The sequence below is a fragment of the Oncorhynchus nerka genome, linkage group LG24 (genome assembly GCF_034236695.1).
Source record: "Oncorhynchus nerka isolate Pitt River linkage group LG24, Oner_Uvic_2.0, whole genome shotgun sequence".
NCBI lineage: Eukaryota > Metazoa > Chordata > Actinopteri > Salmoniformes > Salmonidae > Oncorhynchus > Oncorhynchus nerka.
Genome location: NC_088419.1, coordinates 31,981,982 through 32,001,808, shown reverse-complemented (window position 1 = coordinate 32,001,808; position 19,827 = coordinate 31,981,982). Strand labels below are relative to the sequence as shown.

The window sequence follows — 19,827 nt, the reverse complement described above, 5'->3', positions numbered from 1 at the left end:
GTTGTTGTGGTATCTGTTGCATAGTTGTTGTGGTATCTGTTGCATAGTTCTTGTGGTATCTGTTGCATAGTTCTTGTGGTATCTGTTGCATAGTTCTTGTGGTATCTGTTGCATAGTTGTTGTGGTATCTGTTGCATAGTTGTTGTGGTATCTGTTGCATAGTTGTTGTGGTATCTGTTGCATAGTTGTTGTGGTATCTGTTGCATAGTTCTTGTGGTATCTGTTGCATAGTTCTTGTGGTATCTGTTGCATAGTTCTTGTGTTATCTGGTGCATAGTTCTTGTGGTTGTGTTATCTGGTGCATAGTTGTTGTGGTTGTGTTATCTGGTGCATAGTTGTTGTGGTTGTGTTATCTGTTGCATAGTTGTTGTGGTTGTGTTATCTGTTGCATAGTTGTTGTGGTTCTGTTATCTGTTGCATAGTTCTTGTGGTATCTGTTGCATAGTTCTTGTGGTTGTGGTATCTGTTGCATAGTTCTTGTGGTTGTGGTATCTGTTGCATAGTTCTTGTGGTTGTGGTATGTGTTGCATAGTTCTTGTGGTTGTGTTATCTGTTGCATAGTTCTTGTGGTTGTGGTATCTGTTGCATAGTTCTTGTGGTTGTGGTATCTGTTGCATAGTTCTTGTGGTTGTGTTATCTGTTGCATAGTTCTTGTGGTTGTGGTATCTGTTGCATAGTTATTGTGGTTGTGTTATCTGTTGCATAGTTGTTGTGGTTGTGGTATCTGTTGCATAGTTCTTGTGGTTGTGTTATCTGTTGCATAGTTCTTGTGGTTGTGTTATCTGTTGCATAGTTGTTGTGGTATCTGTTGCATAGTTGTTGTGGTATCTGTTGCATAGTTGTTGTGGTATCTGTTGCATAGTTCTTGTGGTATCTGTTGCATAGTTCTTGTGGTATCTGTTGCATAGTTCTTGTGGTATCTGTTGCATAGTTCTTGTGGTATCTGTTGCATAGATGTTGTGGTATCTGTTGCATAGTTGTTGTGGTATCTGTTGCATAGTTGTTGTGGTATCTGTTGCATAGTTCTTGTGGTATCTGTTGCATAGTTCTTGTGGTATCTGTTGCATAGTTCTTGTGTTATCTGGTGCATAGTTCTTGTGGTTGTGTTATCTGGTGCATAGTTGTTGTGGTTGTGTTATCTGGTGCATAGTTGTTGTGGTTGTGTTATCTGTTGCATAGTTGTTGTGGTTGTGTTATCTGTTGCATAGTTGTTGTGGTTCTGTTATCTGTTGCATAGTTCTTGTGGTATCTGTTGCATAGTTCTTGTGGTTGTGTTATCTGTTGCATAGTTCTTGTGGTTGTGGTATCTGTTGCATAGTTCTTGTGGTTGTGGTATGTGTTGCATAGTTCTTGTGGTTGTGTTATCTGTTGCATAGTTCTTGTGGTTGTGGTATCTGTTGCATAGTTCTTGTGGTTGTGGTATCTGTTGCATAGTTCTTGTGGTTGTGTTATCTGTTGCATAGTTCTTGTGGTTGTGGTATCTGTTGCATAGTTCTTGTGGTTGTGTTATCTGGTGCATAGTTCTTGTGGTTGTGTTATCTGGTGCATAGTTATTGTGGTTGTGTTATCTGTTGCATAGTTGTTGTGGTTGTGTTATCTGTTGCATAGTTCTTGTGGTTGTGTTATCTGGTGCATAGTTCTTGTGCTCGTGGCTGTTGTTCTTGTTGCAGTTATTGTTTTTGTTGTCATTACTATAAGTTGAAGCTCTCTACCTTAGTGAGGAGTCTCTGTAGGTTGTCTTTGCCCATGTACGAGGCCTGTTCACTGATGGTGCGCTCGGCCCTCTGTAAGGTGCTGCTTAGACGACTGTGTACCATTTGGAACCTCTTCAGTAATTCTGTTAGACCTCCACAACGATCCAGCCTGTGCAATGCACACACACAGCTTGATCACAAACAGCACAGTCAAACACAGCACAGTCTCACACAACACAATCACACACAGCACAATCACACACTCGGTCAAACACACAGCATGTTCACACATACAGTTTTCTGAAAAGTTCCCTTTCCCATCCCTTCAATACTTGTCTGTCTACTCTTTACCTCCCTTTTAAACCCACTCCATCTTTACCTCCATTTTAACCCCACTCCCTCTTTACCTCCATTTTAACCTCACGCCCTCTTTACCTCCATTTTAACCTCACGCCCTCTTTACCTCCATTTTAACCTCACGCCCTCTTTACCTCCATTTTAAAGTCACTCCCTCTTTTCTCCATTTTAATCTCACTCCCTCTACCTCAATTTTAATCTCACTCCCTCTACCTCCATTTTAACCTCACTCCCTCTTTACCTCCATTTTAACCTCACTCCCTCTTTATCTCCATTTTAACCTCACTCCCTCTTTACCTCCATTTTAATCTCACTCCCTCTTTACCTCCATGTTCACCTCACTCCCTCTTTACCTCCATTTTAATCTCACTCCCTCTTTATCTCCATTTTCACCTCACTCCCTCTTTACCTTCATTTTAACCTCAAGCCCTCTTTACCTCCATTTTAACCTCACTCCCTCTTTACCTCACTCCCTCTTTACCTCCATTTTAACCTCACTCCCTCTTTACCTCCATTTTAACCCCACTCCCTCTTTACCTCCATTTTAACCTCACGCCCTCTTTACCTCCATTTTAACCACACTCCCTCTTTATCTCCATTTTAACCTCACGCCCTCTTTACCTCCATTTTAACCACACTCCCTCTTTATCTCCATTTTAACCTCACTCCCTCTTTATCTCCATTTTAATCTCACTCCCTCTTTATCTCCATTTTCACCTCACTCCCTCTTTACCTCCATTTTAATCTCACTCCCTCTTTATCTCCATTTTCACCTTACTCCCTCTTTTCCTCCAATTTAACCTCACTCCCTCCATCTTAACCTCCCTCCCTCTTTTCCTTCATTTTAACCTCACTCTTTCTTTACCTCCATTTTAACCTCACTCCCTCTTTACCTTCATTTTAACCTCATGCCCTCTTTACCTCCATTTTAACCTCACTCCCTCTTTATCTCCATTTTAACCTCACTCCCTCTTTATCTCCATTTTAACCTCACGCCCTCTTTACCTCCATTTTAACCTCACTCCCTCTTTACCTCCATTTTAACCTCACTCCCTCTTTATCTCCATTTTAACCTCACTCCCTCTTTACCTCCATTTTAACCTCACTCTCTCTTTACCTCCATTTTAACCTCACTCCCTCTTTACCTTCATTTTAACCTCATGCCCTCTTTACCTCCATTTTAACCTCACTCCCTCTTTACCTCCATTTTAACCTCATGCCCTCTTTACCTCCATTTTAACCTCACGCCCTCTTTACCGCCATTTGTCTCTTATTTTTTGCTCCTCTCCCTCATCTGTCTTCTTACCTCAGTAATGCCTCTGTTGGTCTGCTCCTCTCCCCTCTTTCATTGGGCCTTAAGCCCTTCCCCCTGTTCCTGTACCTTGTTTTTTTGGAGTGCATCTTCCTCACCTCTATGGTGTCCCCTATTATTTTGGGTTAGTATCCTCCTCCCCATTGACCCTGTCACTCCACCTCTCCTCTTCCTCTCTTACCTCCCAGTAATGGTTCTGTTGGATACCTCCCTCCTATCTTTTCACTCCTCCACTCCTTTATTTCAAGTCTTGTTCTCTTCTTTCTGTCTTACCTCTCTGTAATGGCTCTATGGGTCTCCTCCCACAATGTCTCCAGCTCCTGTGTGGCTCCGCCCCTCTCGGGGTTGGAGGTCGTTTGCGCAGCACCACGGTCTGCAGCCTCTAGACTCTGCAGCTCAGAGCGCAGCGCAGCCAGACGCCCCTCCAGGTCTGCCAATGCACGCATCCTGAGGAATAGGAGGGCAGGGAGAAAGAGCGTGTTTGCTCATCCACAAGTGCTACAGAAAAAGTGTGTATTTGTGTGTTTGTGTGCATGTTTGTCACTCACCTGCGCTGCACTGCAGGGAGTGTTGGCTCCTTCAGTCCCTGCTGCTCCACTGCCCTCTGAATCTCCCTCAGGACCACCAGTAGGGCCATCCTCCTCTGGCCTGAACTCCTCTTCTCCTCCCCCTCTTTCCCTTCCACCTGGCCCTTCCTCCTAAGGCCCGACGATTCCTCCTCTTCCCTCCTTCTTTGGGCCTTAGGCCCTACCCCCTGTTCCTGCCCCCTCTGTCTTTGGAACGCATCCTCCTCCTTTTGTTCCAATCCCCTCCTCTGCATGTCAGGCCCTGCCCCTTTCCCCCTCCCTTTAAGGCTTAGCTCCTCCTCCTTCTGCTTCTGTCCCCTCCCAATTCCGCTTCTGGCCAACTCGAGGTCTGCCTCATCCAATCGCTGTGACAACGCTGCCACTGTGTCACGACAAGTCACAGCAGCTCCTTCCATCGTCAACTCCATTCCGGCTGCCTCCAGTAGACCATCCACGCTCCCGGCTTCTTCTCCGTACTTCCTCACACTCTGCCGGATAGACAGCAGCCCGGAATGCCTGCCTCGGGCCCGGGTCGCACCATCTCCATGTTGCCAGTGGTCCAAGGGAACCAGCGCAGCCTGTATGCCAGCGTCGGCCTCTCGTATCTGGGCTAGAAAGCAATCAAGGGCCCCGGCGGCAGAGCGCACCCTCTTTAGTGTCTGTCTGAGCTGGTGGAGGCGGTGCCACTGGGATGGGGGCATAGAGGAGTCTAGGGCCTCCCCCCCGGAGGTCTGCCCTGACATGCACTTCAGCTCCGCGTGGAGCTGCTGGTCCATTTCCTGGGGACAGGAAAACAGTAGACACTTAAAGACACAGTCTTTGAACTTGATTAAATTACCCATTGATTATTGAAGAATATTACTTATTAACGGCTCATGAGCTTAGTGTGTGTGTGTGTGTGTGTGTGTGTGTGTGTGTGTGTGTGTGTGTGTGTGTGTGTGTGTGTGTGTGTGTTGAGCAAAATACATACAACTCATCAACTGTTGTGAGTCAAGTCAACTGATGAGTCAACACTGACGTGTACAGTATACCTTAAAGTCAGCCACAGTCCAGGGATCAGTCATCCCATAGGCTGAGATAGCTATGGGCTGCCTGGTGATGCGGCCAAGCTGGTCTGAGATCAGTGATATCTGAGAGTCTGCCGATTCCATCAGCTCCACGGTGGTTTCCAGATAAGCCATTCTGAGAGAGAAACATAAACCATTTCATTTCACACACATGTATGCACACACAAACGCAGAAATATCAACCAAGTACTTAAAAGGAAAGGATGTGGTAACAATGGGTTCTCTGAACCCCCCAAAATGTTGACACAATTGGTCCCTGCATGTGTTCGCATCTTTTGAAAATCTAAAAGGGAAGTGGACATTTTCACCCATGCTTTGGCTGAGAATTCCCATGTGGAGACTTCCCTAGTCTCGTTAGTATCTTCTGTCATACGTCTCCCCTGTGGTGGTTAATTACTTTACTATCAAATGAGGAGATACAAACTTATCACACCAGTTAGAGTTATACTTAAACTAAATCTTTAATAATAAGAGCTTTGCAATGGCAATGACTTTCAACGATTCACCATTTCTAATGAACCGTTGAGAGTGATAAAACAAAAGTACAAAGATCTTTTATAGCCAAGATACACCCCTTTCAACCTACATGACAAACAACAGATGCATAGAATGGTACAAGGTTAAGATTTGTATGAAAGATATCTATAATACATAGCAGACAGCAACTGTTGTGTCAACAGTTTTCATTGTATAGACCAGTGTCTGGCCCTCTTACTCCAAACTGGAACCGTCAATAGTTAACAGAATACTCTAATATGTCGAATGAAACAACCATTATAATGCAATACAAGCATTATAACATGATCTTGCAATTTCCCTGACACCCCAAATGTACTTTTTCAAATAAATCAAATTAACTTGAAAGTGTGACTGGACCTGGTCTGCAGGCAGATCTGCTGGCCTCTCCACTGCTGAAGGAGCTTGGCCCCTTCACTGTCCCCCTCCAGTCCACCTCCCTCTGCACTCTGCTGCTGGGACACCTGGGAGGACTGCAGCTCAAACTCAAACCACAGCACCTCAGTCTCCTGCTTAAGAGCCTGTCGACACACACACATATTTTTTTTTAAACACACGCACACATTTTTTTTTTTTTATGTACACACACACACACATTTTGAAACGGACTGAAATGGGGAGGTACTACCTGAACTTGCACAATAAGATATTCTAATTTTCAAACAGCATGTCCTACTAAACACAAATCTGACAGGGAGGCAGCTGAGACCATAGAAATGATCCGTGCCACCCATGAGTGTTCCAGTCCAATTGGTGTGAGCCTGGGCTTTGTCCCTTCCAGTAGTTCTTTGTCTATTTCATGTATTTAAAAAAAATATTGTGTAAGTTGCAAAGCTATTCAATGTTTCTGCATAGTAAACTGCCAAAGTGCATCATTGTGGCACAGGTATTTATTTTTGTGTGAAATAAACCATTATACGGCTGAACCTTACCTGTAGCTCCTTGATGTGGCTGTGCAGGGCAGAGGTGGTGACTGGCTCAGGCTGAAACTCTCTCTCCAGACTCTGTCTGTTTCTCTGGAGCTGTGAATGGAAGGCTGAACGGGAAGCTCTGTACCTGAATAGCCAAGGTTCAACTTGGTTATTATTATTATTTTTTATATAAATGTAAACAAAAGTGACATTTGTTGACGCAGTACAAACAAATTAAGACTGGAATTAAAAACCTAAAAACAACCAGCAAAAATATGTCAAATATAAAAATGTGTTCAATTGATTCAGTGCAGTCATTTAATAACAACACATTTGATCTATGAGCATCTTTCAAAACAACCAGGGATACTGTCCCTGAAAACCAGAGGTGAGAATAAAGCATCAGACAGATTAGCGACTTTCTCCTGCATTAAACAAAACTATCAAAGTATAAATGTCAACAAGTGCGACAAGTTTTAAAATGGAGCGTTGGTTGAAAGGGTTTGGTAATGTGGTCGATTGGCCCTGGCTACTGGTTGGCTACAGTTAACAGCTTTCTTATAGCATTCTATATCTGTATATGAAAGTGTATATTTAACTAAACATTTTACAGTCATTCCAATCTGTTTCTCTATCCATATCTCAGCATCAACACATGATCCAACCATTGTTCTTTTCAGCTCATCCTATCCAGTCTTACAAACTGTGTAGGCTAATGCAACGATTTGAGCTCGCCTTGAACAAGTTGAAAAGAGGCTTTAATGGAAGAGAATTAATCAGCATGCGTCTTGACTGTCTTTTTAAAAACTTATGTTTACACTAGCCAACATACAGTAGAGATGGATCCCTTACCTCTCCACCACTTCCTGCGTCGACAACCCCTCTTCCTGTGGGGGGGTGGTGTCGGCGGCCGGGATGACTGTCCGTTCAGGTGCCTGCTGCTCGGTCTCCACGCTATCGCCCCTGACAATCACCTAGGAGACAGGCAAACAAGCGCACTGTAACAGCGGGGTCAGGGGAGGCAGTAAAGTCAAACAGTGGCTCTAGCACACTCCGGCATGAAGTTTCCCCCTAGGTACTGACACAGGATCAGTATCTAGAGGCAACTTCACCCTACACCCTCTAGCACGGCTTAATCCAATTACTGGGGATTAACTCCTACAGCTGCCGCTGTCATAAGAGGTGCCTGGAGCAGCCAACCAAGACTCGGCCTCTAGTATGAGGTTCTTAGGAAAAGGGCAAATGGCAGTTTTTCTGAAGATGTTTTAACACTTTATTCAAGTAACTGAGATGAGAAGAAACAATGGGAAGGGTAAATGCAGGGGCTAAACCCCAGTCTCCGGTGGGGAGTTGTAAATGATGACACGTGCCAGTTACCACGACACCATGGCTCTTCACAAAGGCCAGTTTAAAAGGTCCAATGCATCCATTTATATATTAATATCAAATCATTTCTGGGTAACAATTAAGTACCTTACTGTGATTGGTTTCAATAAAAATTGTTTAAAAAAAAGTACAAATATTACTTCTTAGCAAAGAGCAATTTCTCAAGCAAGAATTTTGCAAGGACTATCTGGGAGTGGTCTGAGTGGGGAAGGGAAATCTAGCCATTATAGGCAGAGAGGTGTGGAACTCTTTCTTATTGGTCTATTAACTCATTTACCACTAACTAATGTATCCTCTTATACAGCATAAATATTTTGAATGAAGCCATAATGTCGGTTTTCCTTTCTGCTAACTAACTAGCTAGCTAGTTGGCCTAGTCCTTGAAATGTCAATTGCCGTTCAGATTTAACCAGAGCCATCTGAGAATATATATATACACAGCTATCCACACCCTTCATTGAGCCCAAGCCCACTCTCTGAGAATATACTTTCCCAGCCATTAGTAAGAGTGAAACACCAGATTCAGGATACCCGAGACTAGCATCCTACCATCCTACCACTTCCAGTACCTGAGTGTGATTTGGCCCTTGTTGGTGGCTTTTCTGGACATGCATTAAACGACCCCCTTGGACTTGCAGTAGGCGGCCCTGGACATGCAATGGGCGATCTTGGACTGGGTGTTCCGGGGTCTGCAGTGGCAGACCCTGGACTTGCAGTGGGCGGTCCTGTCTTAGTTGGGTTTGGTTCTGGCCTTCCAGAGCCTGAGAGCGGTGTCCAGCTTGCTTTTGTGGGAGCTCCTGGCTTTGCTTTTGTGGGCCAGCCTGCTGGCCAGTCTCGCTCAGCAGGGTGTGATCTTCAGGCTCGCACCCCCTACTAAAGTGACACAAGAACAACAACAACAAATTACTTAGCTAATCAAATTGGCTGGCCTCAGGAAATATAAATACAAATACAGATAATTAATATTTTGAGGTTTTACAGACAAAACAAGTGGCTGATGTTTAACTAGCCCATCAATAATTTAACTTTATAGCATCAAACAATCATCTAATCGAATGTAATCATTTTATTACTACTAAGATATTAAAGACACTACGGGTTATTTGCAATTAGAATTGTTGCATAGATCACCATGGGCAGACCAGAAATTGGCCCGGGCATTTCTAGTACACCGGCCCATTTTTTTCCCTTGAGACCCCAATTACTAGCCAAATGATGATCATTTAGCACAAAACCCTAAATTTATAATAGACCACTGGGCTAAAGATGGACCAGCCCATCTGGCATTTGCCAAAACTTCCCAATGGCCAGTTTATTGCTGCAGAGCACCATTGAAACTTTGTAACTGTAGCGCTATGTTTCACCTGTCCTGCGGGGGCACTGTGGCACCGTGCTGCAGTTGCGGCAGCATGCTCCCTTGCACTCCCCCTGACTCCCTTCGCTGGACTGCAGCTGTGATGGGGGAACTTTCCGGGGCCAGGGTCTCACAGAGCTCCCTGAGGGCCTCCATGCACTCGGCACCCCTCAGCGTCGCACTGCCCTCTGAGGGTAGACATGCCTAGAACAATATAAATAAAATAGAATAGAATGAATCCTACTGGTACACGGGTACGCATATGTGGGTACACAGACCCGCAAGCAACTGCGGCCCCTCGTGATGAGTTCAGATTTTTTGTGGCCCCCACCCCCATCAAAGTTTCCCATCCCTGATGTAGACCAAGCTCCAGAGCCACGTTTGGAGTACAGTGAAGTCAAGTGGTTAGGAGAATGAGAACCCCTTTAGACTAAATGAGACTGATGTACAATCAGGATCAACCTGTAAAAAAACACGTCTCCTCCCGACCCTTCTGCTTCAAAGCCTCCATTGCATGGCAATCACAGGTGGCTGGTGAGTCGAGGACAGCTCATAATAATGGCTTGAATGGAGTGGTATCAAACACATAGAAAGCATATCATTTTGATATCATTCCATTTATTCCCCCAGCCACCACTAATGGAAATTAGGCCTCATTTCATGCTATCATGTTACCGTGCAACAATGCTGTGAAATATTGATTCAAAAGATTTCGTGGTACCTGTTGTCTGTACACAGGTTCAGGGTCAGTGGCATCTCGCTCAGTGTTAGTAGTGTATATGTCACATCTCATAACAGTGGGGTTAAGGGACCGCACCCCGTTGATCTCAGACCACAAGAGTGGCAAAAAGGCAGTCATCTCTGAATGCACAGCCTGGGCGTCACAAGACACAAAACCACTGTTAGTCAGACGAGGCATTAAATCAAATTAAATGAGCATAGAATGATAAGCTGCTCATGCAATGCATTGGTACAGTGTTCATATTAGGACTCCTAGTGACTGACACAACTACAGCTGGTGTGCGCAATCCTAATATGGACACCATACAGCTCCCTGCAATTGGATTGTGATAGGTTGACAAAAAAATTGTATCCACTGATCTGCACATAACCTATACATTTCCCAATGGAGCTCAAAGCCCTGTTAGGTATGAGTTCAATCATCACTTTTCTGCCAACCCTAAACCATTATGTTTTATTAAAAGGTTATTTATTGTGGCTTGGGGTGGTCTAGCTGTCTAGGCTGCTGCCTCTAGAATAAATGTACTGCTACCAGCATGGGTTTGAATCCAGCCCATTGCTCTTTCAGCCACAACTCTCCTATTTTTTGTCTATACCTCTTCCTGTCCTATCCAATAAACAATAAAATATGTAAGGGGTGGGTCTGCCCCACTCCTTAAAAAATAAATAAATTTTTATTGTTGCCATGCACCTGCAAATAAGATTGCTCAGATGTGCGAGTGCCTTTTGAATTTTGTATTTATCAAAGGCAGAAAACAGTGAACAAACATTTTCTATAGTGGCCCTTCCTGTAAGTTACTCTGGATAAGATCTTATAAATGACGAAAATATAACATTTTATATAAATGTGATGTCTTCTTTGAACCAGCTTCTTTTCCCATTCTTACCTCCCACTGGCTCCTGACTGAAAGAGACAGTAGCTTCACGGCTTGGAGCTGGGCCCCAGAGCAGAGGGCCCCCAAACCCTCAGCGGCCCCCAGGAACTCCTCCAGGATGGCGGGCCTCAAAGCACCCAGCGCCCTCTGGAGGACGAGAGATCATGCAGACAAAAATCATGACCACCACTCAGACATGTTGACCATGAACAACACGACCACATACTGACTATTGACCAACACTCCAAACAGACATTGAATTCCATAAATATGAGGTGTTGCACCATTGCCATACTCTGAGATTACAAACGACAACTTCTGACAAAGGAAACTTTTACTATATTGCACCAAATTTGACAGGTATTAAATAAAGATACACTTTATTCAGACATATTACAAAGTTACACACATGATAATAATGGAGATGGAAATGGCAACCTTTGACAAGAAAAAAACCTCTGATTTCATACCTCTTTTCTCTTGGCTTGCCAGTCAGACATCTCTCGGTCACTGAAGAGTACGATGGCTTCCTGGATGTTCTCTTGCAAGCGAAACTTGGCCTTCTCCAGCCTGCTCCTAGCCATCGCCTTGGCTTTCGAGTAGATCTCGCTATGGACCATGAACGGTGGGTGTGGAGAGGCTTGGTCGCTACACTGATGAGGAGGGTTCTGGGTCCTCAGCTGGCCTTTAACTTTGAATTTGGGGATGTGGGTCTGTTTTTGAGTTGTTTCAGACTGGGTTTGGGACACTGTGGGAACATGGTACAAAGATTGACCCACAGGCTGCTGCTCTTGCTCTTCGTGACTTTGCTTCAAAGGTTGAGTTTCACTGGGTTTGGCGTATGTTTCAACTTGGGCCAGAAGCTGAACTCGAGGTTCAATGGGAGTTTGAGTTTGCTGCGTTTGAGGTTTGTTTTGAGTCAGAACCTGAGATTGAGTAAGGCCCACCGGCTGAGGCTGTGTTGGAGCCTGAGTGTGAGATTGACTTTGTGGTAGGGCCTTGATGATGGCTGTCTGCTGGCTGATGTCCTGGGGTAGACGGTCCCCTTGCAGTGGGCTATGGGGCTCTGTGTGCCGCCGATGTGGGGGTGTCTGAGTTGCAAGCTTGGCGTCACTCTTGCTCTTGGCTGTGGCCGCTGCAAATGAACCCCTCTGGGTCTCTGGCAGTGAGTACCAGCGGACTACCACCTTGGGTGGTGGCTCATCCCCCGCCGGGACCCGAGCTCGCCTTGACCCCAGGGAGCTAAGCATCTCCACCATTTCCTGGAAAAGGAAAGACACCCAAAGCAAACACCTCTGAAACTGAGACATACAAACTTCAAAGAGCACTCCTCAATTTCTATATCTGCCTACAGTCAGGTCTTAACATGTTCATAAAGTAAGGGTTGGGTCTTTGGGAATGTAACAGCCACCAACTGGATTTATTGATAATCTGCTAGTTTAATGGTCGAACATGACGACCCACACTGTTTTCCATAGACTGAAATGGAGCACTTCCGTTTCCTTCCCAGCTAGCCTGAAATGTCAGATAATCATGGCTGCTGTGTGAATCCATTGTCCATTCCTGTAAGTACCTGAGCCTGAGCAACCGCTTCTGTGACTCTGTCTTCCAAAGCAGCTGCATTGAGGTGCTGAATAGGGGAGTTCGTCTGTGCTTTCTTCACCAGGACTTGCAGGTCCTGCCCCTCTGTCACCACTTGGCCCTCAAGCTGCAGGCCACGAGAGATCAGTGCCTGTGCGGAATGAGAGAAACAAACAAAATGTTGCAAAAACATTCTTTTTACGTTTCTGGAATGTTTTGAAGTAATGTGTCGTGGAAATTCTACACATGTTGTGGAAAATACCAGCAGAGACACTCAATCTAAATCAATCATTGTTTATTAACAGTTAACTGGAGAGGTTCCAACAAACTTGATGCACCATAGTGAACATCTTATATACTTACACAGACAAGTAATATTTGCATGATTTAGCTTATTCATTATTCATCATAATTCATTAATCATCAACGTTTGGTTCATGCATGTGACTGACCAATACTGGTTCGTGCATGTAACAGACCAATACCTCACAAGGCTTCTTCTCTCCAAGCTGAGACTTTGAAACTGAGATAATGTTCCTAAAACAAGGTTCTGGGCGTCCTGCCAAATTGCAGATACTGATAGTGAGAATTCGTTCAATCAGTCACTTGCATGAACACAGAAATGTGTAATTAGAAACGCACAAACATAAAATGTTCCATCACAAATGTTAAATCAAAGTCTTATTAGAACGTAATGGGAATGGTAGCTAATGTCCTAGGAATGTTTTTAGTTTGCTGGTAGGGGTAAAGTTAATACCTGTAGCCTATATGATCTGTCACTACTGGAATACATGATCTGCCAGTACCAGAATACATGATCTGCCAGTACTAGAATACATGATCTGCCAGTACTAGAATACATGATCTGCCAGTACTAGAATACATGATCTGCCAGTACTAGAATACATGATCTGCCAGTACTAGAATACATGATCTGCCACTACTCTAGTACATGATCTGCCAGTACTATAATACATGATCTGCCAGTACTAGAATACATGATCTGCCAGTACTAGAAGACAGCAAAAGGACATTGATACTGTAAATAGTGATACATGTCCACTTAAGCAGCGACATGTAAAAACAAGAAGTGTAACGGCACCGAGTAGTGTATGCTAACGATCATAGTAGAGAGGAGATTATGGGTGCTCACTTTGGCCTCTCTTCCAGGTTTCCTCTCTTCCAGGTGCTGGTGAACCTCCAGGGCTTCGGTCCCCCAGTGACTCAGCTCGGCCAAACGGCCCTCTAACATGGACGTGGCCCTCTGTAGATCACTGCATGTCCTTTCCGCTCTGGCCAGCGCCTGCCAAACCTGCACATACACACACACACACACACGTGCAGATTAGGGTTGGGGTTAGATTTGGTCTCAATCTGAATTGAAGTCAGTCAATTTAAAACGTTAAAATCTAAAATCTGTTTTGATGTAAATAGTTTTTTCATTTTCAGTTTATTGAAAAGTAATTGAAAATGGGTTCCATTTTTTCAATTATTAGACTGTAATTAGTTTGATTCCTGAATTGACTGAATTCAATTTGAATTTAAGCCTAGTTCACAAATTATATCCACTTGTATCAAAACATAATGCTGTTTCTTGTATAATCTTCTTATAGTCACATTCTTGTCATAACAGCTGCCAGCGCACTAGAAAAACATCTTAAAACCGCTAGTCTAAAATGGTTCACATCCACAGCACTGTCTCGGTGTTTGAAAGGCCAGCAGAAAGGCACTGGGATTGGGGCTACCTCCGGGAGTGTATGTCTGAGTTTTTCCACTTTGTCCACAGGGAAGTCTGGGGATGGGCTGAGAGAATCCAAATCCACCTCCATTATCTTCTTACTCAAAAGCTGCGGGGACAAAAATAGGAAAGAAAATAAGGGCATGAAAGACAGTGCTTTGCACCATGTGTAAACTAGGGTTGTAGTGCTGCCGGAGAGCAGGGGAGTGGCGCCCCCTAACCTTTTTTCAATTTGAGAATACATGAAGCTGGTATTTCTGGAAAATGTGTCCTGATAAATTATAATTTAAATACCTCTAGAATTCCATGTAAAACATCAGAATGACAAACCAAATAAATATATATAGCAGCCTACAGGTAGGTAAATGGTGATTTCATCCCTGTCTTTTCTCTGGTGGTGGAGAGAATGATGAAGAACTATAGGCTACGTGTGTGCACTGCGGACGCCCGTCAAAGGCTTCACCACTATGGCCAATCAGAACTTTGAAAATAAAATCTGCTGTTGAGCCACATCACACCAACGAGATTGAGGATCCAAATTCACTGTGTGTCTGCCTTGATGTTCATAAAACTCCACGGACCCCCTCTTGCACTGCACAGTGGATACCCAAACCAGAGTGGTCATCTCAAAGCCCAAGGAGCCTGACCCTCTCTGGAAGTTGCTGTAGCCCTGCTTGGGATATTTAGCCGATATTGGTTATTGGTTGAGACACACAAGGCTTCCAAAAGGGTGCTTCGGTTGTCCCCATAAGAAAACCCTTTTAGGTTCCAGGTGGAACCCTTTTTGGTTCCAGGTAGAACTATTTTGGGTTCCATTTAGAACCCTCTGTGGAAAGGCTTTTACATGGAACCCAAAAGGGTTCTTTAAAGCTAAAAAAAAAAGGGGTTAGGTTCTAGATAGCACTGTTTTTTTCTAAGAGTGTACTTGGTCAATTGATTTGATAGCATGTTTAATCTACGCAAATCAATTATATGAATTGATAGTTCTGTTTTATTTTGTTCTTTAATAGGGTAGGCCTACATTGTAACCATGTGTTCACGCTAATCAAATCAAAGTGTATATATGATACAGCATAGTAAGCTAAGCTACACAATACAATCAAATGCCTAGTCTCAACTAAAGCTCTCCTCGCAAACAGTATGTGTATTTACATTAGGCTATAGCCTACAAATAGCTATACCATGTATTCGTAGGCCTATTAGACTACACAGCAAATTATTTTTGTTTCTGAACTGGCTGAATGGCAGAGGTATCCTTCAGCTATCCTTCAGCACCACAAGTTGGTTGAACTTCTTTAACATCATTACGCAATCCTGGCGCTGTCCTTTCAGCACCACGAAGAGCGTTCCAATCACTTACAATAACACTCATCAATATCTGTTGCATACACCTAATAGTCCAGTCATCATTTATTATTATCGTCATTACACATAGAGGAGTATCACTTCTCACAGTGCTGGTCGTTTAGTAAAGTTAGATCAAAACTGAATAAATGTCTCGCAAGATCACATAATGATTCATTTGCATTTTACATAACAGAACCAAATATGAAGGCATTGCTTGTAGGCATATAAAGTGAATGTCACACCAAAAACACCTCCACATTTCTAAAGAGATTTTAAGATGGTTATCTGAAGCTGAATCGTAAAAATATATATATAATGCGCCAGACCCAACAGAGCACACCACTAGGCAGGATATATGCTTTGATTGACAATACAAGAAAGGCTAATAGTTACTTACCACCATCTACTCTAATCCGCTCATGAAAGATCTAAATGCATATGCCCATGAATTAATATTCACGACTGAGAGTGATGATGCTGTAATTTGACATGAAGTATGCCTAACTTGGTGTTTGAGGGCATTAAAAATCTAAAATGTTCTTGAGACAATATGTGTAGGCATAGGCAGATGTTGCAATTAGAGGATGCATTTTATACACATTCTATCATATTAGGCTATTCAATAGGCTACATCTGTCGGTACAAACTCCGATTTAGGAATTTATGCGAATTCATGTCGAGCTCTCTCACCTACAAAAATAGCACTACACCACTGGTGCAAACCCATTAGTAAGTCTGGCTCTATGGCTCCTTTTAAATTGGAGGAGAAGACTCCAGATCCCTCACGTCAGACCTTCTTCTCCAATGGTTTTCGAAAAGGTGATTAGAGAGAACACGAGGAATGAAGGAAAGACAAATTGAGAAAGTCTCATTGTAGTTGTCTGCCGAGGTATTCTGTGGAGTTATTCAAAGAAGGAAAGAAAGGAAGTCTCCACACCACTCTCTGACTTGAGTATCTTACCTAGTTATTTTCAGATGATCAAATTTTTGCTATTTTTGTAGTCTTGGCAACTAAACTAAAAGAAACGTCCTCTTACAGTCAACTGCGTTTATTTTCAGCAAACTTAACATGAGTAAATATTTGTATGAACATAACAAGATTCAACAACTGAGACATAAACGGATCAAGTTCCACACACATGACTAACAGAAATTGAATAATGTGTCCCTGAACAAAGGGGGGGTCAAAATCAAAAGTAACAGTCAGTATCTGGTGTGGCCACAAGCTGCATTAAGTACTGCAGTGCATCTCTTCCTCATGGACTGCATGAGATTTACCAGTCTTGCTATGAGATGTTACCCCACTCTTCCGCCAAGGCACCTGCAAGTTCCCGGACATTTCTGGGGGGAATGGCCCTAGCCCTCACCCTCCGATCGAACAGGTCCCAGACGTGCTCAATGGGATTGAGATCCGGGCTCTTCGCTGGCCATGGCAGAACACTGACATTCCTGTCTTGCAGGAAATCACGCACAGAACGAGCAGTATGGCTGGTGGCATTGTCATGCTGGAGGGTCATGTCAGGGTGAGCCTGCAGGAAGGGTACCACATGAGAGAGGAGGAGGTATTCCCTGTAACTCACAGCGTTGAGATTGCCTACAATGACAACAAGCTCAGTCCGATGATGCTGTGACACACCGCCCCAGACCATGCCGGACCCTCCACCTCCAAATCAATCCTGCTCCAGAGTACAGGCCTCGGTGTCACGCTCATTCCTTCTACGATAAACGTGGATCCGACCATCACCCCTGTTGAGACAAAACCGCGACTCGTCAGTGAAGAGCACTTTTTGCCAGTCCTGTCTGGTCCAGCGACGGTTGGTTTGTGCCCATAGGCGATGTTGTTGCCGGTGATGTCTGGTGAGGACCTGCCTTTACAACAGGCCTACAAGCCCTCAGTCCAGCCTCTCTCAGCCTATTGCGGACAGTCTGAGCACCGATGGAGGGATTGTGCGTTCCTAGTGTAACTCGGGAAGTTGTTGTTGCCATCCTGTACCTGTCCCGCAGGTGTGATGTTTGGATGTACCGATCCTGTGCAGGTGTTGTTACACATGGTTTGCCACTGCGAGGACGATCAGCTGTCCTTCCTGTCTCCCTGTAGCGCTGTCTTAGACGTCCCACAGTACGGACATTGCAATTTATTGCAGTCCTCATGCCTCAATTTATCTGCAGTCCTCATGCCTCCTTGCAGCATGCCTAAGGCACATTCATGCAGATGAGCAGGGAGCCTGGGCATCTTTCTTTTGGTGTTTTTCAGAGTCAGTAGAAAGGCCTCTTTAGTGTCTGTAAGCGTCTGTAAGCTGTTAGTGTCTTAACGACCATTCCACAGGTGCATATTCATTAATTGTTTATGGTTCATTGAACAAGCATGGGAAACCGTGTTTAAACCCTTTACAATGAGGATATGTGACGTTTTTTGGATTTTTACGAATTATCTTTGAAGGACAAGGTCCTGAAAAGGGGACGTTTCTTTTTTTGCTGAGTTTATGTGTGCGTTTTCTATACCTGTTTGCACCTCTCCCTGTAGGCTTTACAGACACTCCCCACCCCTTGGCTGGAACACTTCTAATTTAGTGTACACTGCACACATAACTCATGTGGAATTCCGGGTCTCTCGCAGCGTTTGGAACTGCCGATCTGCGGTCAAGAACGTAGAGTTCTTAGTCCCTTAACTTTTTGGCCCTGACTGAGACATGTATCACCCCAGAGAACACTGCTACTCCAGCTGCTCTTTCTTCATCTGACTACGTTTTCTCTCATAGTCCGAGAGCATCTAGTCGTCGCGGTGGTGGCATAGGTCTATCATTTCAAGTGGAGATTTTCTCTTTTCTCCCTCTCTCACCTGTCCACCTCCTCCTTTGAATTCCATGCTGTCACTGTCACTTGTCCACTCAAGCTTAACATTTTTGTCATCTATCGCCCACCAGGGACCCTTGGAGAGTTCCTCAATCAGCTTGACACCTTGATAATCTCGTATCTTGACGATGGCTCACTGCTCTTCGTACTTGCCGACTTCAACCTCCCAATTAACCTTCAATTAATTTCTTACCGACTCTCCTCCACACCGCCCACCCCCAATTAAAAAAATATATAAAAAGGAATCAGCACTTGACACCCCCCCCCTTCTAGCACTGAGTCCACTGACACTGACTGAAAAATGTACTTTGTATGCCTGTGATATGTGGATGTCCCACCTAGCTATCTTAAGATGAATATACTAACTGTAAGACACTCTGGATAAACGTGTCTGCTAAATGACTAAAATGTCAAATGTTGCATACCAGTGTAGGGTGAACTTGCCCTTTGATGCTGATCTTGGGTAGGCATTTTCCCCACTAATGGTTAAGATTAGGATTGGGGGAAGGGAAGCTGATCCTAGATCTGTATCTAGGGGAAATTTCACCCAGGAGAGTAGTGTACCTGCACCCTCTTCTTGTAGGCTTTCAGTGGGACAGACTCCACCTCTAGGCGCTCCCTCAGCACCCAGCCTGCCTCTTGGGCCAGAGCCTGTACCGCCTGGATGCTCAGAGGACCAGCACTGGGCTGGTTCGATACCCCCTAGTTAACACAAGAGGATTCAGACCACACACATCTTTAGGTCGCTGTGGTAAAGCCTGGCCATTATTTCTGGGAGCTAGTCCTCAGGGTCATATTCATTAGGCCTGAAGAAAGAAAACTGAAACAGGGAGGGACTACCCTGGACTTGACAATTGCACTCACAAACATAGTCCTCTTCATGTAGGCGGCCCACTGCATGTTCAGCTTACTAAGTTCAGCTACCAGGGCTTTGCTGGTAGATGGGTCTGTGACCTCGATGAGGAAGTTACCCACCTCGTTCAGGTAGGCCTGCAGGGTGCTCCACTGGGACACCTGCTGGGATGTCCCCTAAAGGGTTGGAGAGACTGTAGGGTCAAGCTTTCCAACAGAACATTTCACACAAGATTAATATATTGTATTTGCCATAAGAAAGTATTATATTTTCAATATGTAGACTACTTGCAATAAATTTGCAAACTGAAAATTCATTTGACCAGAAATCTACATTAAATACTGATCAAGATGACTCTGGTGTGTTAGAGCTGGGCTAAAACAAAAGCTTACGCACACTGCAGCTCTTCAGGGACCTGAGATTCTTTCCCCTGATGTAGGGTATGGGGGCCAACTAGTGGGACCTGTACCTCTGTCCCAGAGGACTCCTGAGCCAGCCACGTCTGTAGGGGGGGGAGATTCTTGCTGTAGGCCTCCCAGGTACTCAAAACACGTCCCATGGTGCCTTTCACTAACGCCACTTCCTCTGTGCTCGTGGCCGTGTCACTCTCTGCCTCCTTCACCTGCCTACTGACAAGCTGGGCATCCTCACCTGGGGAGTGGAATGCAAAAGGTTT

At 44.4% G+C, this 19,827-nt stretch overlaps 1 protein-coding gene across 1 annotated transcript in view; it reads right to left on the bottom strand.

Annotated features, from left to right (window-relative positions):
* The window catches only part of LOC115107488 (nesprin-2-like), a 217,424-nt gene that overhangs the window by 165,626 nt on the left and 31,971 nt on the right, over positions 1-19,827 (bottom strand). The window contains exons 16-32 of the mRNA XM_065008488.1: positions 19,621-19,802; positions 19,163-19,327; positions 18,863-19,000; positions 14,106-14,207; positions 13,514-13,672; positions 12,353-12,511; positions 11,250-12,041; positions 10,792-10,926; positions 9,174-9,367; positions 8,379-8,682; positions 7,276-7,397; positions 6,445-6,568; positions 5,873-6,033; positions 4,961-5,111; positions 3,912-4,708; positions 3,637-3,810; positions 1,713-1,863 (exon numbers count right to left, since the gene is read on the bottom strand). Of these exons, the coding sequence (XP_064864560.1) occupies positions 1,713-1,863; positions 3,637-3,810; positions 3,912-4,708; positions 4,961-5,111; positions 5,873-6,033; positions 6,445-6,568; positions 7,276-7,397; positions 8,379-8,682; positions 9,174-9,367; positions 10,792-10,926; positions 11,250-12,041; positions 12,353-12,511; positions 13,514-13,672; positions 14,106-14,207; positions 18,863-19,000; positions 19,163-19,327; positions 19,621-19,802 (4,010 nt within the window). The remainder of the gene's footprint in view (positions 1-1,712; positions 1,864-3,636; positions 3,811-3,911; positions 4,709-4,960; positions 5,112-5,872; positions 6,034-6,444; positions 6,569-7,275; positions 7,398-8,378; positions 8,683-9,173; positions 9,368-10,791; positions 10,927-11,249; positions 12,042-12,352; positions 12,512-13,513; positions 13,673-14,105; positions 14,208-18,862; positions 19,001-19,162; positions 19,328-19,620; positions 19,803-19,827) is intronic.